The sequence below is a fragment of the Pteronotus mesoamericanus genome, unplaced genomic scaffold (genome assembly GCF_021234165.1).
Source record: "Pteronotus mesoamericanus isolate MK-2021 breed Mesoamerican mustached bat unplaced genomic scaffold, CSHL_Meso_final contig_27, whole genome shotgun sequence".
Lineage (NCBI taxonomy): Eukaryota > Metazoa > Chordata > Mammalia > Chiroptera > Mormoopidae > Pteronotus > Pteronotus mesoamericanus.
In genome coordinates, this window is record NW_026555115.1 from 22,697,026 (window position 1) to 22,714,259 (window position 17,234).

Below are 17,234 nucleotides of genomic sequence, written 5' to 3' on the forward strand. Positions count from 1 at the left end.
ATATGTTTTAATTGTTGTCTTTAGATTTCCTATATCAAAAGTGATAAGACTTTGGGAGACTCAAGTTTTTCTTTTCCATATTTTCCAAGCATATGGTACTATGCATGCTTTTTAAAAAATATATATATCTTTGACCATATTATAGCAATTTCTTTTAAATATTTATTCCAGAGAGTAGCAGATCGACTCTATGGTGTATATAAAGTACATGGGAATTACGGGCGAGTTTTCAGGTAAGCATTACATAAACTTTTAAAATAAATAATTGAGCTCTAATTAGCATTTTGCCTAGGAACTGTAATTCTTGAAAATTTATGAGGCTGGAAAGTAGAAGATTTTTTTTTTTTAATGATGTCCTGTTAGTAGTAGTTATTAAACTTTTTGTTTTACGTAAAAAATGGTGAAGTCTTACATTGGGTTGGCCAAAAAGTTCATTCGTTTTTTTTCGGTAAGATGGCTCTTGTAGCACTTAGTTGTTTTTAACTTTATTGGAAACAGTTTTGTTAGATTGTATTGTGACAACTGTCATCAACATTGGTGAATTTTTGTTTCACCATTTTCATATTGAAGATGGAAGAAAATAAGCAACATTTTTGGCATATTATTATTTCAAGAAAGGTAAATATGCAACTGAAACACAAAAAAGGATTTGTGCAGTATATGGAGAAGGTGCTGTAACTAATCAAACATGTCAAAAGTGGTTTGCGAAGACTTGTGCGGGAGATTTCTTGCTGGACAGTCTCAGGTAGACCAGTTGAAGTTGATAGAGGTCAAATAGAGTCATTGAGAACAATCAACGTTCTACCACGTGGGAGATAGCTGACATACTAAAAATATCCAAATCAGTAAAGTTATTGGTGAAAATGAAACATGTCTTTTTATTTTATGGAAAAAACTAAGTGGGGTTTTTGGTGAACCCAATATATTGCAGAGTAGTGAAACTATTACCAAACAGAAATTGGGGTTCTGTTGCCCGCCACCCATAGGCAAACTCTGGAGACAGGTTTGGTGAAAAAGGAAAGGTGTCTTTTATTCAAAGACTGCACAGTTGGGAAGAAGGACAGGCTTCTGCCTCAGAGTCCATCCCCTGTAGAACACCCAGAGGAAAAACCCCACCGCTCTCTGCCACATCAGTCCAAGGATGTTTCTGGAGTCCTTCTCTCATTTAAAAATACTGTCCTTTGGGAACCTGCAGGTGGCGGCTGCAGGATCATCCAGGCAGCTCATCTTCTTTCACCATCACTGTCGGGCCTCAGGCTTCTGCTGCAGCCTGTGCAGATAGCCAGTGCCACCAGCTGCCACTGCTGCCTCCCATGCCGGGAGGCCTGGGGCCTTCTGCCTGACCACGGCTTCCAGGGCTTACCTGTCCACAAGTGCTCTGGCGCACACGTCTGTGCACTGGATCCCAGAGGAAGAGAGAAGGGCCTGTGTTTCTGCCTTCCCTCCATTTAAATCTCCCGGCGCAAACTTCTGTGCGCTTCAGAAGGGTTCAGCTCCTCTAGCCAATCCTGACCTTTTCCTGTTGTTTTCCTGTCCTTATGCCAGGCTAGACTGACAGGTCTTACTCCAGCACAGCACCTCCCCTTTCCATCATGTGCCAGAAGGGAATAGGAGGGCTTTTCCCTTTGTCCATGACTCTCTAGCCTCGTGCATACTCCATGCAGGGCTTCCTCCTGCCACGTCTCTGCCTGGGGATAGGGAAATGTGTCCTAACACAAGGAGCTAGCACCACGATTTCACTTCCACCGCCTTGGCTGTTTTCTTCAACCCTTCCCTCCCTCTGGGGCCTGGCCATGCCGTCTGGCCAGGTCTCCCGGTATCAAAACTACCATGAAGCAGTGAGTGTTTTTGCTTTCTTAGAAGAATGCCCAAGATGACTTCATTGTAAATTAGTGTCATATAAAATTAGTGATTTCCTTTTTCTTTGTTTCACTTTATAATTTCTGAAGACTTGTGAGATGGGTTTTTGGAATATTTACTTGCATGTTTTTGGTATTTGGTCTAATAATACATTGTCAAAAGACAAATTAACAGGAGAAAAAAAAGCAAATTTAATTTTGTATTTAATGGGAACCCAAAAGGTATGAGACTCAGTAAGAAAGTTGGGCATTTGAGCTTATATGCTATTCTGAGCAAAGGAAAGGGATGGGGTCTGGAGCTTCAAAGGGCGGGTGGTAGTAATTCACAGAATGGTGGGAAAAGCAGATTTATTTGGTAAATTCCAGTAGACTACATAAGCAAATTTATTTCAGAAAGTCATGTGCACGTTTTTAGGGATACACAAAACTGATGTTCCCCAGAGCTTAAGCGCATAGGATTTTTATTTTTAAGAGAGATTTTATTTATTTCTGGGAAAGGGAGGGAAAGAAACATCAATGTGTGCTTGACTTCTTGCATGCCCTCTACTGGAGACCTGGCCTGCAACCAGGCATATGCCCTGACTGGGAATCGAACCAGTGACCCTTTCATTCTCAGGCTGGCACTCAGTCCACTGAGGCACACCAGCCAGGGCAGGCACAGGCTGTATTTTACTTAATGATTCTATATTTTTTATTTTCTGGTCATCCGCATGGCGAGTGGAGGGGAAGAGCACTTTGAATAAGGAAAAAAACAAAACAAAGTTTTGTATGTTGGGATTAGCTGATAGAACACTATTGGCAATCAGTTCTGTCTCTGATCAGCTGCCTAACTTTTAGTAAACTATATTAGATCTCTGAGCTTGATTTTAAGTATTTATTGTTAAACAAAGACTTCTCGGTCACAAGCTCTTCTGAAAGAAGGGTTTATGCTGGCCAGAAAAAAGGACCAGGTCCTGGGGCATGCACTGTAAACCAGCAGCAGGGCTAGATGTAGAAGACAAGGCTGCTGTGCTGGAGCTGACAGAGCTCTTCTATACATTAAGTCTGAAGAAGAAAGGTGTAAGTTGTAGGGGATGGGAGAAAGTGAAGCACGGCTAGTTCTGCAATAGGCACAGAGTCTGTAAGGAAAAAGTGGTCGCTCCTTCAGATTGGTGGTGGGCAACAGTATGGAAAGTTCATGCCTAGGGCAAGATGTGTTGGTGCCCCTGATGGTCAGCTCTGCTGATGCTTTCTCTATATAATGCAGGAAATAACCACCTGGAAGTTAATTCAAAATTTCAATATTCGTATATTGAGGAATATAAGAAGTCTTCTGTTGGTGTTGGCCTGCAATTGCTAACTGATTAACCTCTCATCTCTACCTTTCATCCTCTGGCCTGCTGTAATTTAATTTAGGACATTTCAGATATTTTTCTCTTGTCATTATTCAAATTTGGGATTAAATGAGAGTTTATTCCAAACTCTTTCTAAGATGGGACTTTGTTAAATGAAATCTATTTTTTAAATATATTTTATTGACTTTGCTATTACAGTTGTCCTATTTTTTTCTCCCCTTTATTCCCCTCCGCCCTGCGCCCCCTGTCCCGCCAGCATTCCCCCCCCCTTAGTTCATGTCCATGGGTCATACATAACAGTTCTTTTGTTTCTCCATATCCTATACTTTTCTTAACCTCCCCCTTGTCTGTTTTGTACCTACCAATTAGGTTTCTTATTCCCTGTGCCTTCCCCTTCTTCCCTGCTGATAACTGTACATGTGGTCTCCATGTCTGTGATTCTGTTCCTGTTCTAGTTGTTTGCTTTGTTTTTGTTTTAGGTTCAGTTTTTGATAGTTGTGAGTTTGTTGCTATTTTACTGTTTATAGTGTTTGATCTTCTTATTCTTAGATAAGTTCCTTTAACATTCCATATACTAGGCTTGGTGGTGATGGAAGTCCTTTAACCTGACCTTATCTGGGAAGTACTTTATCTGCCCTTCCATTCTAATGATAGCTTTGCTGGATAGAGTAATCTTGGATGTAGGTCCTCTTTATCTGCCCTTCAATTCTGAGTGATATCTCTGCTGGGTAGAGCAATCTTGGCAATAGATCTCTGCCTTTCATGACTTCTTTCCAGCCCTTTCTTGACTACAAGGTTTGTTTTGAGAAATCAGCTGATAGTCTTATGGGAACTCCTTTGTAGGTAACTGTGTCCTTTTCTCTTGCTGCTCTTAAGATTCTCTCCTTACCTTTAATCTTGGGTAATGTAATTATGATGTGCCTTGGTGTGCGCTTCCCTGGATCGAATTTCTTTGGGACTCTCTGAGCTTCCTGGTTCTCCCGGAAGTCTATTTCCTTGGCCAGATTGGGGAAGTTCTCCTTCATTATTTTTTCAAATAAGTTTTCAATTTCTTGCTCTTCCTCTTCATTTTCTGGCACCCCTCTGATTCAGATGTTGGAACTTTTAAAGCAGTCCCAGAGGTTCCTAAGCCTCTCCTCATTTTTTTGAATTCTTGTTTCTTCATTCTGTTCTGGTTGACTGTTCATACTCTTCCTTCTGCTCCAAATCATTAATTTGAGTTCGTGGGGTTTTTTTGTTCACTGTTGGTTCCCTGTATATGTCTCTTTATTTCATTTTGCATAGCCTTCACTTTTTCCTCTATTTTGTGACCATACTCAATCATTTCTGTGAGCTTCCTGATTACCAGTGTTTTGAACTGTGCATCTGACAGATTGCCTATCTCTTCATTGCTTAGTTGCATTTTTTTCTGGACCTTTGATCTGTTCTTTCATTTGGGCCATATTTATTTGTCTCAGTGCTCCTGTGACGACATAAGGGGTTGAACCTTAGGTATTCATCAGGGCCAGTCATACCACCCTGTTGTGGCACTGTATGTGGGGGAGAGGTCAGAGAGGGAATGATGCTGTTCGCTTGCCTCTCAGCTGGCTTTCAGTCACTTCTCCCACTACCCACAAGCAAATTGGGCCCTTCTAGTGCTGATTCCAGGGTGGGTGGATTTGTGTACGTTCTGGGACCCTGTGGGTCTCTCTAATGAACTCTCCTGTGAGACTAGAAGTTTCTTCCGCTGCCACAACCCCATAGATCTTTACAGCCTGAGGTTTTGAGGCTTTCTCCCACACTAGAACCCTGTGTTGTATGGTCTGTCTCGCTCCCCAGTTGTTCCTCCTGGTTTATCCACATGCAAATGTGGCACTACCCTGCCTACCAGCCATCGCCTTGCTGTGGGTCCTCTCCGCCCTTGCTGCCCGCCTTTCTACCCCTCCTTCCCAGTCTGGATAAATGTTTCTTCTTTAACTCCTTGGTTGTGGGACTTTCATATAGTTCGATTTTCTGGCAGTTCTGGTGTTTTTTTATTTTAAATTATTTGTTGTCCTTCTTTTGGTTGTGGAAAGAGACAACGTGTATCTACCTATGCCTCCATCTTGGCTGGAAGTGAGTGTTAAATGAAGTCATACATAGAGGTATAAACAGATGAAACCTATTGCCACAGATTTGCTTGGGGCTGGAGACTTTCCCTCTTGTGCCTCTATCCCTGATAAACAACAGATTGGGTGACTAAATTTAGCTCTAAATCTATATTTTTGTTGTGATAATATATATTATTTAAAATTAAATTTATTGGGTGACATTGATTAACATCATTGTATAAGTTTGAATTACACAGTCTACAAATGCATAATCTGTATATTGCCATGTAATATTTTCATTCCTTACCAAAATCTTACTGCTTGGGTATTCTTGGAGTCTTTTCCTTTCCTTCTGTAGTGGAATTGTATAATACTGGATCAGGAGGCACCTTGGTGGTTTTATTTTTATAAATTATATTTTACTGATTATGCTATTACAGTTGTCTCAGTTTTTCCACCTTTGTGCCACTCCACTCAGCAACCCCCCACTCCCTCAGGCAATCCCCACACCTTGCTTATGTCCATTGGGCATGTGCATAAGCTCTCTGGCTACTGCATTTTCTATATGGTACTTTTATATCCCTGTGGCTATTCTGTAACTACCTATTTGTACTTCTTAATCCTCTCACCTCTTCACTCAGTCCTCCATCCCATGCGCATCTGGCAACCATCAAAATGCTCTCATATTCATGATCCTTTCTCTGTTCTTGTTTGCTTAGTTTGTTTTTTTAGATTGAATTATTGATAGACATGTGTTTATCGCCATTTTATTGTTCCTAGTTTTGATCTTTTTCTTAAATAAGTCCCTTTAACATTTCATATAATAATGGTTTGGTGATGATGAATTCCTTTAGTTTTTTCTTGTCTGGGAAACTCTTTATGTGCCCTTTGATTCTAAATGATAGCTTTGCTGGGTAGAGCAATATTGACTGTTTTTCATGACTTTGAGCATTTCTTGCCAGTCCCTTCTAGCCTGCAAAGTTTCTTTTGAGAAATCAGCTGGAGAATATTATGGGAACTCCCCTGTAGGTAACTAACTACTTTTCTCTTGCTGCTTTTAAGATTTTTTTCTTTATCTTTAACATTTGGCACCTTAATTATGATGTGTCTTGGAGTGGGCCTCTTCGCATCCAGCTTGTTTGGGACTCTCTGTGCTTCCTGTACTTGCATGTCTATTTCTTTCACAAAATTAGGGAAGTTTTCTTTCATTATTCTTTCAAATAGAGTTCAAATTCCTTGCTGCTTCTCTTCTCCTTTAACGCCCCTATGATGCAAATGTTGGATCGCTTGAAGTTGTCCCACAGGTTGCTAATGGTATCCTCATTTTATTGGATTCCCTTTTCTTCTTGTTGTTTTGATTGGTTGTTTTTTTCTTCCTTAAGTCCCAAATCATTGATTTGATTCTTGGCTTCATCCACTCTACTGTTGTTTCCCTATAAATTGTTCTTTATTTCAATTAGTGTATCCTTCATTTATGACTGATTCTTTTTTATGCTTTTGAGGTCCTCACTAAGTTATTTGAGCATCCTTATAAATGGTGTTTTGAACTCTGCATCTGATAGTTTGCTTATCTCCATTTTGTTTAGTTCTTTTTCTGGAGTTTTTATATGGTCTTTAATTTGGTACATATTCCTTTGTTTCCTAATTTTGGCAGTCTCCCTGTGTTTGTTTCTACGTATTAGGTAGAGCTGCCATGACTCCCTATCTTGGTAGTGTGGCCAGATGTAATATATGTGTCCTGTAACATCCAGTGGCACAGCCTCCCCTGTCACCCACACTGGGTACTCAGGATGCGCCTTTTGTGTGGGCTGAGTATATCCTCCTCTTGTAGTTGAGCCTTGGTGGCTATTGGCAGGTCAGTGGGAGGGATTTACCCAGGCCAGTCAGCTGCAAGGATTGGCTGTGACCACTGACCACCAATCTCCACCCTCCATGAAGGATCAGCAGGGGCAGGTTGTTGGTGCTGTGACATGGTCTGTAGCTGTCCTTTAGGTGTGCAGGCCCTTGAGTTTTCCCGAGTAGTGCAGTCCAAAGTCAGCCACCACCTATGTTTTGCTCAGGGCCACCCTGCCTGACTTGTAAAACAATCTGAGATGGATGTTACCTGTGCTGGGCTTGGAGATTCCAAGGCTACGGCAAGCTGTGAACCTAGGCTGGCTGCTGCTAGTTCCGGGCCTGGGGCTACATAGCAAGAGGTAATGGGGAGGGTGAGGGGGTGGGATCTCCCTGAGGACAGCTTTGCTTGTTTGAGAGGATTTAGGAAGTTGTGAAGCATGAGCCAAGACCAGCCAATCATGGAAAAGGTGTTTAACAGCTTGGGAGGGATCTCCAGGGAAGGGCGAACTGTATTGGCCAGGTTAATGGATTCTCATATACGGCACCCACCTGCTCTGTGGTTCTGTGGGAGGAGGGTTCTGAAAACGGACAGTGACCTCTGCCTAATTTTCTCTCTGGGAGAAAGCTGTCCCCCAGCTCTCACCTTGGTGCCAGGCACTTCATTTCCTTCCTTTGTGCCACTGGTGCCTTTCAAGTTGCTACCCCAGTGCTGGAGCTCAGAGAGAGTGAGTCTTAGTAGCCCATGTGTGGGTTCTTTAAAAGGAACTGCTTTGGGCTCTGGAAGTTTCTTCCATCCACTCAATCCCTGCTGGTTTTTGCAGCTAGAAGTGATAGTGACTTAATCCCTGGCACTGGAACCCTGGGTTGGGAGACCTGGTGTGGGGCTGGGACTCCTCACTCCTGAGACATCCCTCCCAAATTTTTATCCACCACAGGTAGATGTGGGACCAGCCCTTTTCACGTTTCTGTCCCTCCTACAAGTCTGGATGGATGGATGTATTTTCTTTAATTCCATAGTTGTCAGACTTCCATTCAACATGATTTCTGATGGTTCTGAGTGATGGTGGTTCTATATTTTAGTTGTAATTTTCATGTGGTTGTGCGATAAGGCCAGCCATATTTTATAGTTCAGAGTTCATAATCTAAGAGGTGAGGATGGACTTAAGGTTGTTTAAGTCTGAGGTTATATGCAAAATACTGCCTTCGTGATTTTTTTTCCCCCTTAAGAGAAAGGTCCATCATCTTCATTATGCTATAAAGATCCTTACAGGACCCTCTTTGATGTGGTTATCTTGCCTCTTATAAAATTGATCCTAAGTACTTCTGCTCTTCAGTAGTTCTTTGTATTGTTAATGGTTTCCTCTTCTCCCACTGGTTAACATTTCTTATTTCCAATCCTAGACATACCCGTGATCCCAGATTAGAACTTGTGTTTATTAGCTAGAGCTTCTTAAATTTTAATGGGCATACAAGTCACCTGGAGAACTGTTCAGTCTTCTGATTCAGTCGATCTGGAATGGGTTCTGCAACCTAACAAGTTAGTAGATGATGCTGTTGCTAGACCACAGTTTGAATAGAATAGGACTAGACTATATATGTGCCTAGACTAGATCTTGTGCCTACCAGTGGTGATACATAAGAACTCATTACATGTTTCCCTCCTCATGTTTATAAGTTCATTTATTGGTTCATTCTGTCGTTTTACCTGAAAACTATAAATTCCAAGTATTTATCAGGACCTAAACCACTTAACAGGAAAACATAGATGACTGAGTGTAGGTCCTACCTCTCTCAAACTAGTTTTTAGTCTTTTTTTTTTTTTAAAGACTTTATTTATTTGTTTTTAGAGAGAGGGGAAGGGAAGGAGAAAGAGAGGGAGAGAAGCATGAAATGTGCCAGGGAAACATCAGTCGGTTGCTTTTTGCATGCCCCCAGCTGGGGACCTGGCCTGCAACCTGGGCATGTGCCCTGACTGGGGGAATCACACCAGCGAATTTTTGGTTCATAGTCTGGTGCTCAGTCCACTGAGCCACACCAGCAAGGGCAGTTTTTAGTCTGTTTTTTGTTTAAAAAGTTACTAAGTTTGGTTATATTGAATTTGAGTTGGTTGCACATAAAAAGGTGCTCAAAGATTAGATGGATGAAGTACCTGTGGTACATCCAGTAGACAGTTGGTATGGACTGTCCCTCAGTTCTGTTAATGTGAGCTACAGCTGCATTGACTGTGATTGTTGTACATTACACATTTGGCTACTTACACCTGTGTTGGTGGTGGCATGACCAGCACCAGGTGTTAGACTGGTGGTGTCACACTGGACCTTGGTTCTGCAACCTTGGTATTTGAGTTTCAGCTGGCAAAGAATTCAGAACCAAGACTCAAACTATAAGAGACAGTTTATCTAGAAAGTCACATATGTAGAAGCGATCTGTAGAAATGGGCTTAGGGAACAAGTTACAGAGGCAAGAGAAGGGGCCTTTGAAGCTTAGGAGAGGGAAATGTAAAGATACTGTGCCTGAGGTGAAGATGAGGAGGAGGGAAAAGGCACAGGTGTGCTCCTGGAGGGAGAGCATGCTGGTTCCTCTATCTTAAGGGCATTTAAGGGCAGGGATTTTAGGAGAGGTCCCAGGGAAGGATCTTCATAAACTAGTCATCAGCTTTCCAGGTGTGTGTCCTTTTAGGGTCATGGTCTCCACTGACTGTTAGCTGTCGGTGCAGGGGATCATTAGTCAGTGCAGCCTTTCCTGAGGCCCACGGTAGCTGTATCATGTCTTGTCTGGTTTTTCTACTTTTTGAGACTGGAAGCTGAAACAATTGAGGCTTAGATGTTATTATCTCCAGGGGTAATGCTGAAGGAAGTGGTCATGCAGGGGCTTGTATGAGTATCTCAGGAAGCTGTTCTGCTGCCCCTTGTTCCTCCTGTAAGGGGGCCAGCCACATGACTGGTGGCGTACAAGGAGAGGGAAGGTCGCGGGAGGGTTCGAACCTAACCAGACGACCGGCAATATGAAGGGGCGAGGGGTGCTGTCTGAACCACATGACTAGAGATATGCTAGGGGAGGAAAGGTTACTCTGGGGGAGAGGTCCTTGTTTTTTTAAGTTTTGCCTGTTGCTAGGTACCTGGGACTTTCAACCCTGGTGACCTTCTGTACCTGGCCCATCAACCTTGCTCTGCTTATGTCTGTCTGCCTACTGCGCCTATATCCACCAAAACTCCTAGATTTTCTTCTTCATATAAAGATCTGGGTTTTGGATATGTTGAATTTGAAGTGATAGAGGTATATAAAAGCAGAATTGTCTTGTAAGCATTAGAAATGCAGCTTTGGAGCCTATATTGTAGCTACAGATGTTAAAAATCCAATTTGTAAACAGCAAAAAACCAGAAGTTTAACTGTTGCTTTTACTTTTTGAGAGTAAACATAGGAAAAAAATTATCAGAGGTAGTCCTGCCTATTTTATTTAATCATAACTGTACTATTATATAGATGGTTTATGTTTGTTTTTCTTCTTTGACAATATTAAAAATGTGACTTCTTTCCTTCTAGTGCTGTAAGCATATAATTTATTTAAGTAGTGTTTTAAGGTTTTTTTCCTTTTTTTGCAATGGTACAACTGATGATATTTGTCAGGCATTCTCTACATAGCAGAAAAATTGGAAACAACATGAATGTCCAGGGAAATGGCTTTAAAAAATTGTAAGTTGCCATTTGAAACAGTGCTTAGAGCAAATTATTTTAATAATATTGGAAAATACTGTTAAGGAGAAAGAGCATGATATAAAATTGTATATATCGTATGATTGCAGACACATTAAAATGAGTAAATAAAAAGACTAGATGGAAATATATCAATTTAAGTCATCTCTTGGTATTTGGAATTATAGATTGTTTTGTTTTGGGGAGGCAGCAAAAGTTATAATTAGAAACTTTGTTTTTGGCAGCCATTTTTATTTAAATGGTTAAAACTTTTATTTATTGATTTTTAGAGGGAGGTGGAGAGAGAAACATCAATTTGTTGTTCCATTTATTTATGCATTCATTGGTTAATTCTTGTATGTGCCCTGTCCAGGGATTGAACCTGCAACCTTGCTGTATTGGGATGACACTCTAACCAACTGAGCTACCCAGCCAAGGCTGGCAACAATTCATTTAGCACAGCTTAGCTGTGGGAATTATACTGATTTTACAAGCCAGTAGCATACAAGATAAAAGCTAGTAAAGAAACTCAATAAGCCAAATAAAGAAATAACATACTTTAAATAAATGACAGATCAATCACTGTTGTTTTGGTCAAGGGGCAGTGAAGGACTGAAGTCCAAATTTAGTATGAGGTGTACCTTTTTATACAAGGCAGAGTCGGAGACCAACCAAGAGCTGATTTCCAGCTGCCAGTGCAAAAGTGAAATTCTTCTACTGCTGGAGCATGTTGCCAGGAACAAAAAAGCTGGTGTTGGCTGACTTCCTTGGTGGGGCCACTGAGCCACTCCTGCCCCAAGGAGTTGCCTCACCCAAAACTGAAACTCTCAAATAGTCCTCACAAAGTCAGTGTTTATGGTCTGAATATCCCCTTGCCATAGTTGTTTCTCTATACATTTTTTGTTCCTTTTAAAACCACCCCCATTCTTTTTTTTTTTTTTTTAATAGCACAACCCCTATCATTCATTGCTCACAGTCCATTGGTAAAGAGGCAGAGCAGTGCTTCGAGGCTGCAGTGCTGGCACGGGTACACTGTGACAGGCTGACAGAGAAAGGCCCACCATAAGTACATTGCCATGCTCTCCACACATTTTTATTGATAAGCCCCCGGTAGAGTCCGTCAGCAGCCATGCTGCTGAGATGCTTAGCAGGGGCATTAGATGAGATGATCACATTCTGAAATAACTTACTTCATTCATATAACAAAACAACTTCTAAAAACAACTCTTTTTTGTCTTTGTCATAAACAAGTAGATTAAAACAACTTCACTTAAGTCATAAAAAAGTGAATTTAAAATTGTTAAACTACCCTGGCCGGTGCCACTCAGTTGATCTGAGTGTTGTCCTGTCCACCAAAAGGTTGTGGGTTCGATCCCCAGTTGGGACACATTCAAGAAGGCAGCCAATCGATGTTTCTCTCTTTTTCTCTCCAACTCCCCCCCCCCCCCCCGCCCAAAAAAAAGGGCAATGAAAAGAAAAATGTCTTCAGGTGAGTATTAAAAAAAATACTGTATTTTACCATGTATAATGTGTACATTTGTGCCCAAATTTTTGAAGGAAAAATAAGGGTGTGCATTATACATGGGTAGTATTAATTCCATGTCTATATAAATGTTTGTAATTCTTTTATTTATGCTTATGCGTTAGAAGTGTAACTCTAGACAGCAATAATGATCATCTGTATGCAAAATAATACCCTGGAATACAATAATCAGTTTTGTTTCTAAATATAAATAAATAAAAAATTGACTTAAAAAGTTAAAGATTTTTTTCCTGAAAGGTTTGACCAAAAATGTGGGTGCACTGTATACACAAGAGTGCATTATACACAGCAAAATATGGTAAATAAAATAAAGGTGGTAGACCATTGCACTACATACATTGATTCTCCCAGTTTGCTGTAATGTACATATATAACTTCTGTAAAAAGGAATTTTTACCTGGAGCATTTCAACAAATAATTTGTCATCTTCAGTATACTTTCTCAAAATAATTGAAATCTCTTTGTGCGCCTAATGTTTTTGTACAATTATCTTTTTGTGTTAGCATTATATAGTGTCATATAATCAGGTGTGTTCATCAGAATCATCTGTGGAATGTTTAAAAATATACATGCCTCGCTCTACCGCAGATACCCTGCTTAAGTAGGTCAAGAGCAGGGCAAGCACCCATAGTTTCTAAAATCTCCACAATTGGTTTAAATAGGCACCCTCATTGAGAATATTGTTTGTAAGCAGAAGCTGTTTTGTATACTTACTTTGCACCTGTCAGCAGCTGATTATCAACCTTTGAAATAACATTTGATAGCCTTCACTTGCATTTAGTTGTTAAACTTAAGCGGAAAGCAGCGTATTTGAGTCACAGAAAATAAATCCAAATGTAGATACTATACAGTGTTTAAAAGCTAGTTAGGAAAACAACCTTGTAAAAGATTGTATTTTCTAGTAATCCATTTCTAATTCAGGGTGTTCTTGAATTATTTTTCTCTTGCTAGTGAATGGAGTGCCATAGAAAAAGAAATGGGGGATGGACTGCAGAGTGCTGGCCATCACATGGATGTGTAAGTACCCAGAGAATATGAGGTAGAACCAAAGGTGAGGTCTAGTGGTGAAGTGTTAGTGATTCTTCTGTTCTTCTGTTACCGAGTTTTCTGGCATTTATGTTATGCTTTGTTTATACAGATCTCTCTTAAAGAAGTTTATGTCAGGAGTTGCAAGGTTAACATTTAAAAATCAATCAGTCTAACTCATATATTAGGAGACTAAAGAAGAAAGTCTGTATGTTTATTTCAATACATCTAGAGAAGGCATTTCAGCATTAATTCACAGTAAAAATTATCAAACTAGGAATAAAAGGTATTACCTCAATCTAAAATGCACAGCTAATATTGTACTTAATAATGAAAGATTGACGCTTTCTCCTAATATTAAGAACAGGCAAGGTTGTCTGCTATTGTATTAGAGGTCCTAGTTGTGCCATGAGACGAGATAATCAACCTTAGAATAAATCTTAGAAAGGAAGAAGTAAAACTGTCTTTATTTGCAGGTAACAGGATCTTTTACATTAAAAAACATAAAGAATCAACCAAAAACGTAATAAAACTAGCAATTTATAAAAACTTGATGTTTTTATATACTAGCTACAATTGGAAAATAAAAATTTAAAAACAATGTTATTTATGATAGCATCAAATCAGAATACTTAGAGATTAATTTAATGAAAGATGTGGAAGACCTCTACACTGAAAACTTTATATATAAACATTACTACGACAAATTAAAGAAGACTTAAATAAATGGAGAGAAAAATCAAGTTCTTGGATTGGAAGACTCAGAGATGTTTATATGACCATTCTTCTGAATTATAGCCCTAATCAAAATTACAGTGACTTTTTAATAGAAATTGATATGCTGATTCTAAAATGTACATGGAAATTCATAGGATCTAGAATAGCCAAAATAATCTTGAAAAAAAAGTTTGAAATAAATTACCTGATTTCAAGACTTACTGTAGAAAGCTATAGTTACCAAGATAGTAAGATATTGAGATAAATAGATCAATGGAACGGAAGAGTGCAGAAATAGACTTATATTTACTGTAGTCCATTTTAAGAAATGATTCTGGAAATTAACTAGATATTTGCATGGAGGGAAAAAAATGAATCTTGAGGCATATCTCACACCTTACATAAAAACTAATTCAATTTAGATCATAAACATAAGTGTAAAAGTAAAAATTACATCTTTTACTAGAAAACAGAAAAATATTGTTGCAACCTTTGAGTAAGCAAAGATTTCTTAAAGAGGACATAAAAAGAAAAAACTTAGTGGTAAATTGTTCTTCACCAAAATTTAAAATTTTGCCTATCAGAAGGCAGATTGATCCTATGGAGGAGGAAGAATGTTGCCGTTCAGTGGGTACCGTTTTAGGTGGGGAAGATGGGTGGTTGTGGTGGTTGCACAACAATGTGAATGTACTAGACTGATCTGGCGCTGGCCAGATAGCTCAGTTGGTGAGAACGTTGTCTTGATAGGCCAAGGTTGCTGGTTTGATCGCCAGTCAGGGCACATACAAGAATCAGCCAATGAATGCATCAGTAAGTGGAACAACAGATTGATGTTTCTCTCTCTCTGCCCCTATCACCCCACTTCTCCTTCTCTGCCTTTTCTCTCTCTCTCTCTCTCTCTCAAGTCAGTTACAAAAAATATGAATATGTCTTAATGCCACCATATTGTAGACTTAAAAATTCTTAAAGAGGGGCCTGGCCAGGTGGCTCAGTTGGAGCATTGTCCCATATTCCATAAAGGTTACGGATTCAACTTCCAGTCAGGGCAAATACATAGGTTGGGGGTTCAGTCTTTGGATGGGGTGTATACAGAAAGCAACTGATCAATGTTCCTCTCTCTCTAAAATAATCAGTAAACATATCCTTGTGTATATAAAAAATGTTTTTAAAAGGTAAATTTTATGTTATGTATATTTTACCACGTACGCACAAAAGACACCATTAAGATAATGAAGAAACAAGTCACAGACTAGGATTGAACATTTCTAACCTTAATATGTAAAGAGCCACAACTCAATAATAAAAATTTTAAAAAAAATTAAGGGTTATTTTTCTTTGGGCCATATATTTCAGCTAACTAGCTACTCTTCAACCAGTTTATTAAGAAGTCTTCCTGCATTCTGTTGACATCACATTTTCAGTATTTGCAGGAATTTAGGATTATCCCTTCAATTGATTGTAAAGTAGTAAATAAAATTAATGTTAGTACTTGCAGCTAAAATCTTTATCAATTAAGCTTTTCAATTAAGTTTTCTGTCCTATTTTTTAAACCGCTAGCCCTGTGGTTCTTTTTTGTTTCCTTAACGTTAACTCTTCCAGAATTGTAGGGTTATGAGCTAAAGGCAGTTTTTCCTACTCAAAACAATGATTCTTATGAGATACTCCACACTCTACAAATGCAAATTTGTAATTATAGAATATAATGTAATTTGTCTACTTTTATAAATCCTGTAAGCATATCACTTTGTAGTGAACCTTACTTAGGTTTAGTTATTTATTTTTAGGACTTCAGTGAACTTTGTTTACTTACCTCCATGAAGCAGTCCTCGAGACTTAAAGTATTTCTTTTATTCCCACGCTAAGGAATCAGAATTAATTTGAAAAGAGCATGACTGTTAGTCTATGCAGAAGTAATAAATGGCATGGCCCATGTCCTTACCGAATTTACAGTGCAATCAGAAATAAAACCAATACTTGCGATACTACTTTGATACAGTTTAAGTTTTAGATTGTTGGTAAGAGATCAGAAGTAGAGTGGTGAATAGAGACTTAAGTAGTCTGGCAGGATTTCCTAGAGATGTTCAGGTATGTGCTTGTAGGATTTGGAGAAGCAATGTGGAGAGCCATCACATTTCTGTACAAGGAACGATTCAGATCCAGGAATGAGAATGACATAACAAGAATGGTGTAGCTTGTTTGAATCCAAGCAGAGGTTTATCGAGGATTTGAATAAAATAAGGCTCCTGAAATTTTCTGTAATCATTATTTACTTAACTTTTGCTTTGATAGCTTTTTTGCATTACTGTATGTGGTTGCTACCAAGGACACTTGTGCACCGATTATACTAAACTTTAATTCTTTCTACAGATTTTGTAGCTCTTTTATAGTATCTTCAAACAAAGCATATCACAGTCTTACAATGCTTCTTAAGCTGCGTGTAAGAAGGGCATATTTTTGTTTTATTTTTTATTTCCAAGCCATTGCTCATTGAAACATTATAGTAAAATGCAATAAAATTGTCATGGTAATTAGAAATTGCTATAAATATTTCTAAATGCTTATTGTCATTTTCTGTACCTACCTTTGTTACTGATGGGTAGCAAATGGCCTGTGGACCACACTTTGAATAGCACTTCTTTAGAATGTCCTGATTGATAAAAGTTACTTCTGCAATGTTTTTTAAAACAGGTATGCATCTTCTATTGATGATATTTTGGAAGATGAAGAACATTATGCAGATCAGTTAAAGGAGTATCTTTTTTATGCAGAGGCCTTACGGTGGGTATAGTAAGTGTTCCAGGTGCAGCCCTCTGGCTGGTCATCACTCTTCATACATGCCACTCTAAAATAGAGATAGTGAAGTTTTTTTAATGAGTAGTAAAATTTTTAAATGAATTCATTCCTCTAGGTATTGAATAAAATCTCTGTAATCCTCTGTGTTGCAGAATGCTAGGTATAGAAATTTAAGATGATCACTGTCCTTGAAATATTGTATTGATAAAAAAGCCTGTCAGTCTCAGGCATCAGGTCTCTATATTGTTTGTACTTTTTTCAGTTTGAAGACTGGAAGCAAAGAACAGATTGAGTATCTGTGTAGCACTATTTGTTACTAGGTTGTATGCTGCCATTTTTATTCTGTAATTTTTTCACACGTGCA

The 17,234-nt window shown here is 39.1% G+C and overlaps 1 protein-coding gene across 1 annotated transcript in view; it reads left to right on the forward strand.

The window, feature by feature from the left end:
* The window catches only part of SNX4 (sorting nexin 4), a 73,355-nt gene that overhangs the window by 46,817 nt on the left and 9,304 nt on the right, over positions 1-17,234 (forward strand). The window contains exons 8-10 of the mRNA XM_054575173.1: positions 172-233; positions 13,286-13,351; positions 16,766-16,855. Of these exons, the coding sequence (XP_054431148.1) occupies positions 172-233; positions 13,286-13,351; positions 16,766-16,855 (218 nt within the window). The remainder of the gene's footprint in view (positions 1-171; positions 234-13,285; positions 13,352-16,765; positions 16,856-17,234) is intronic.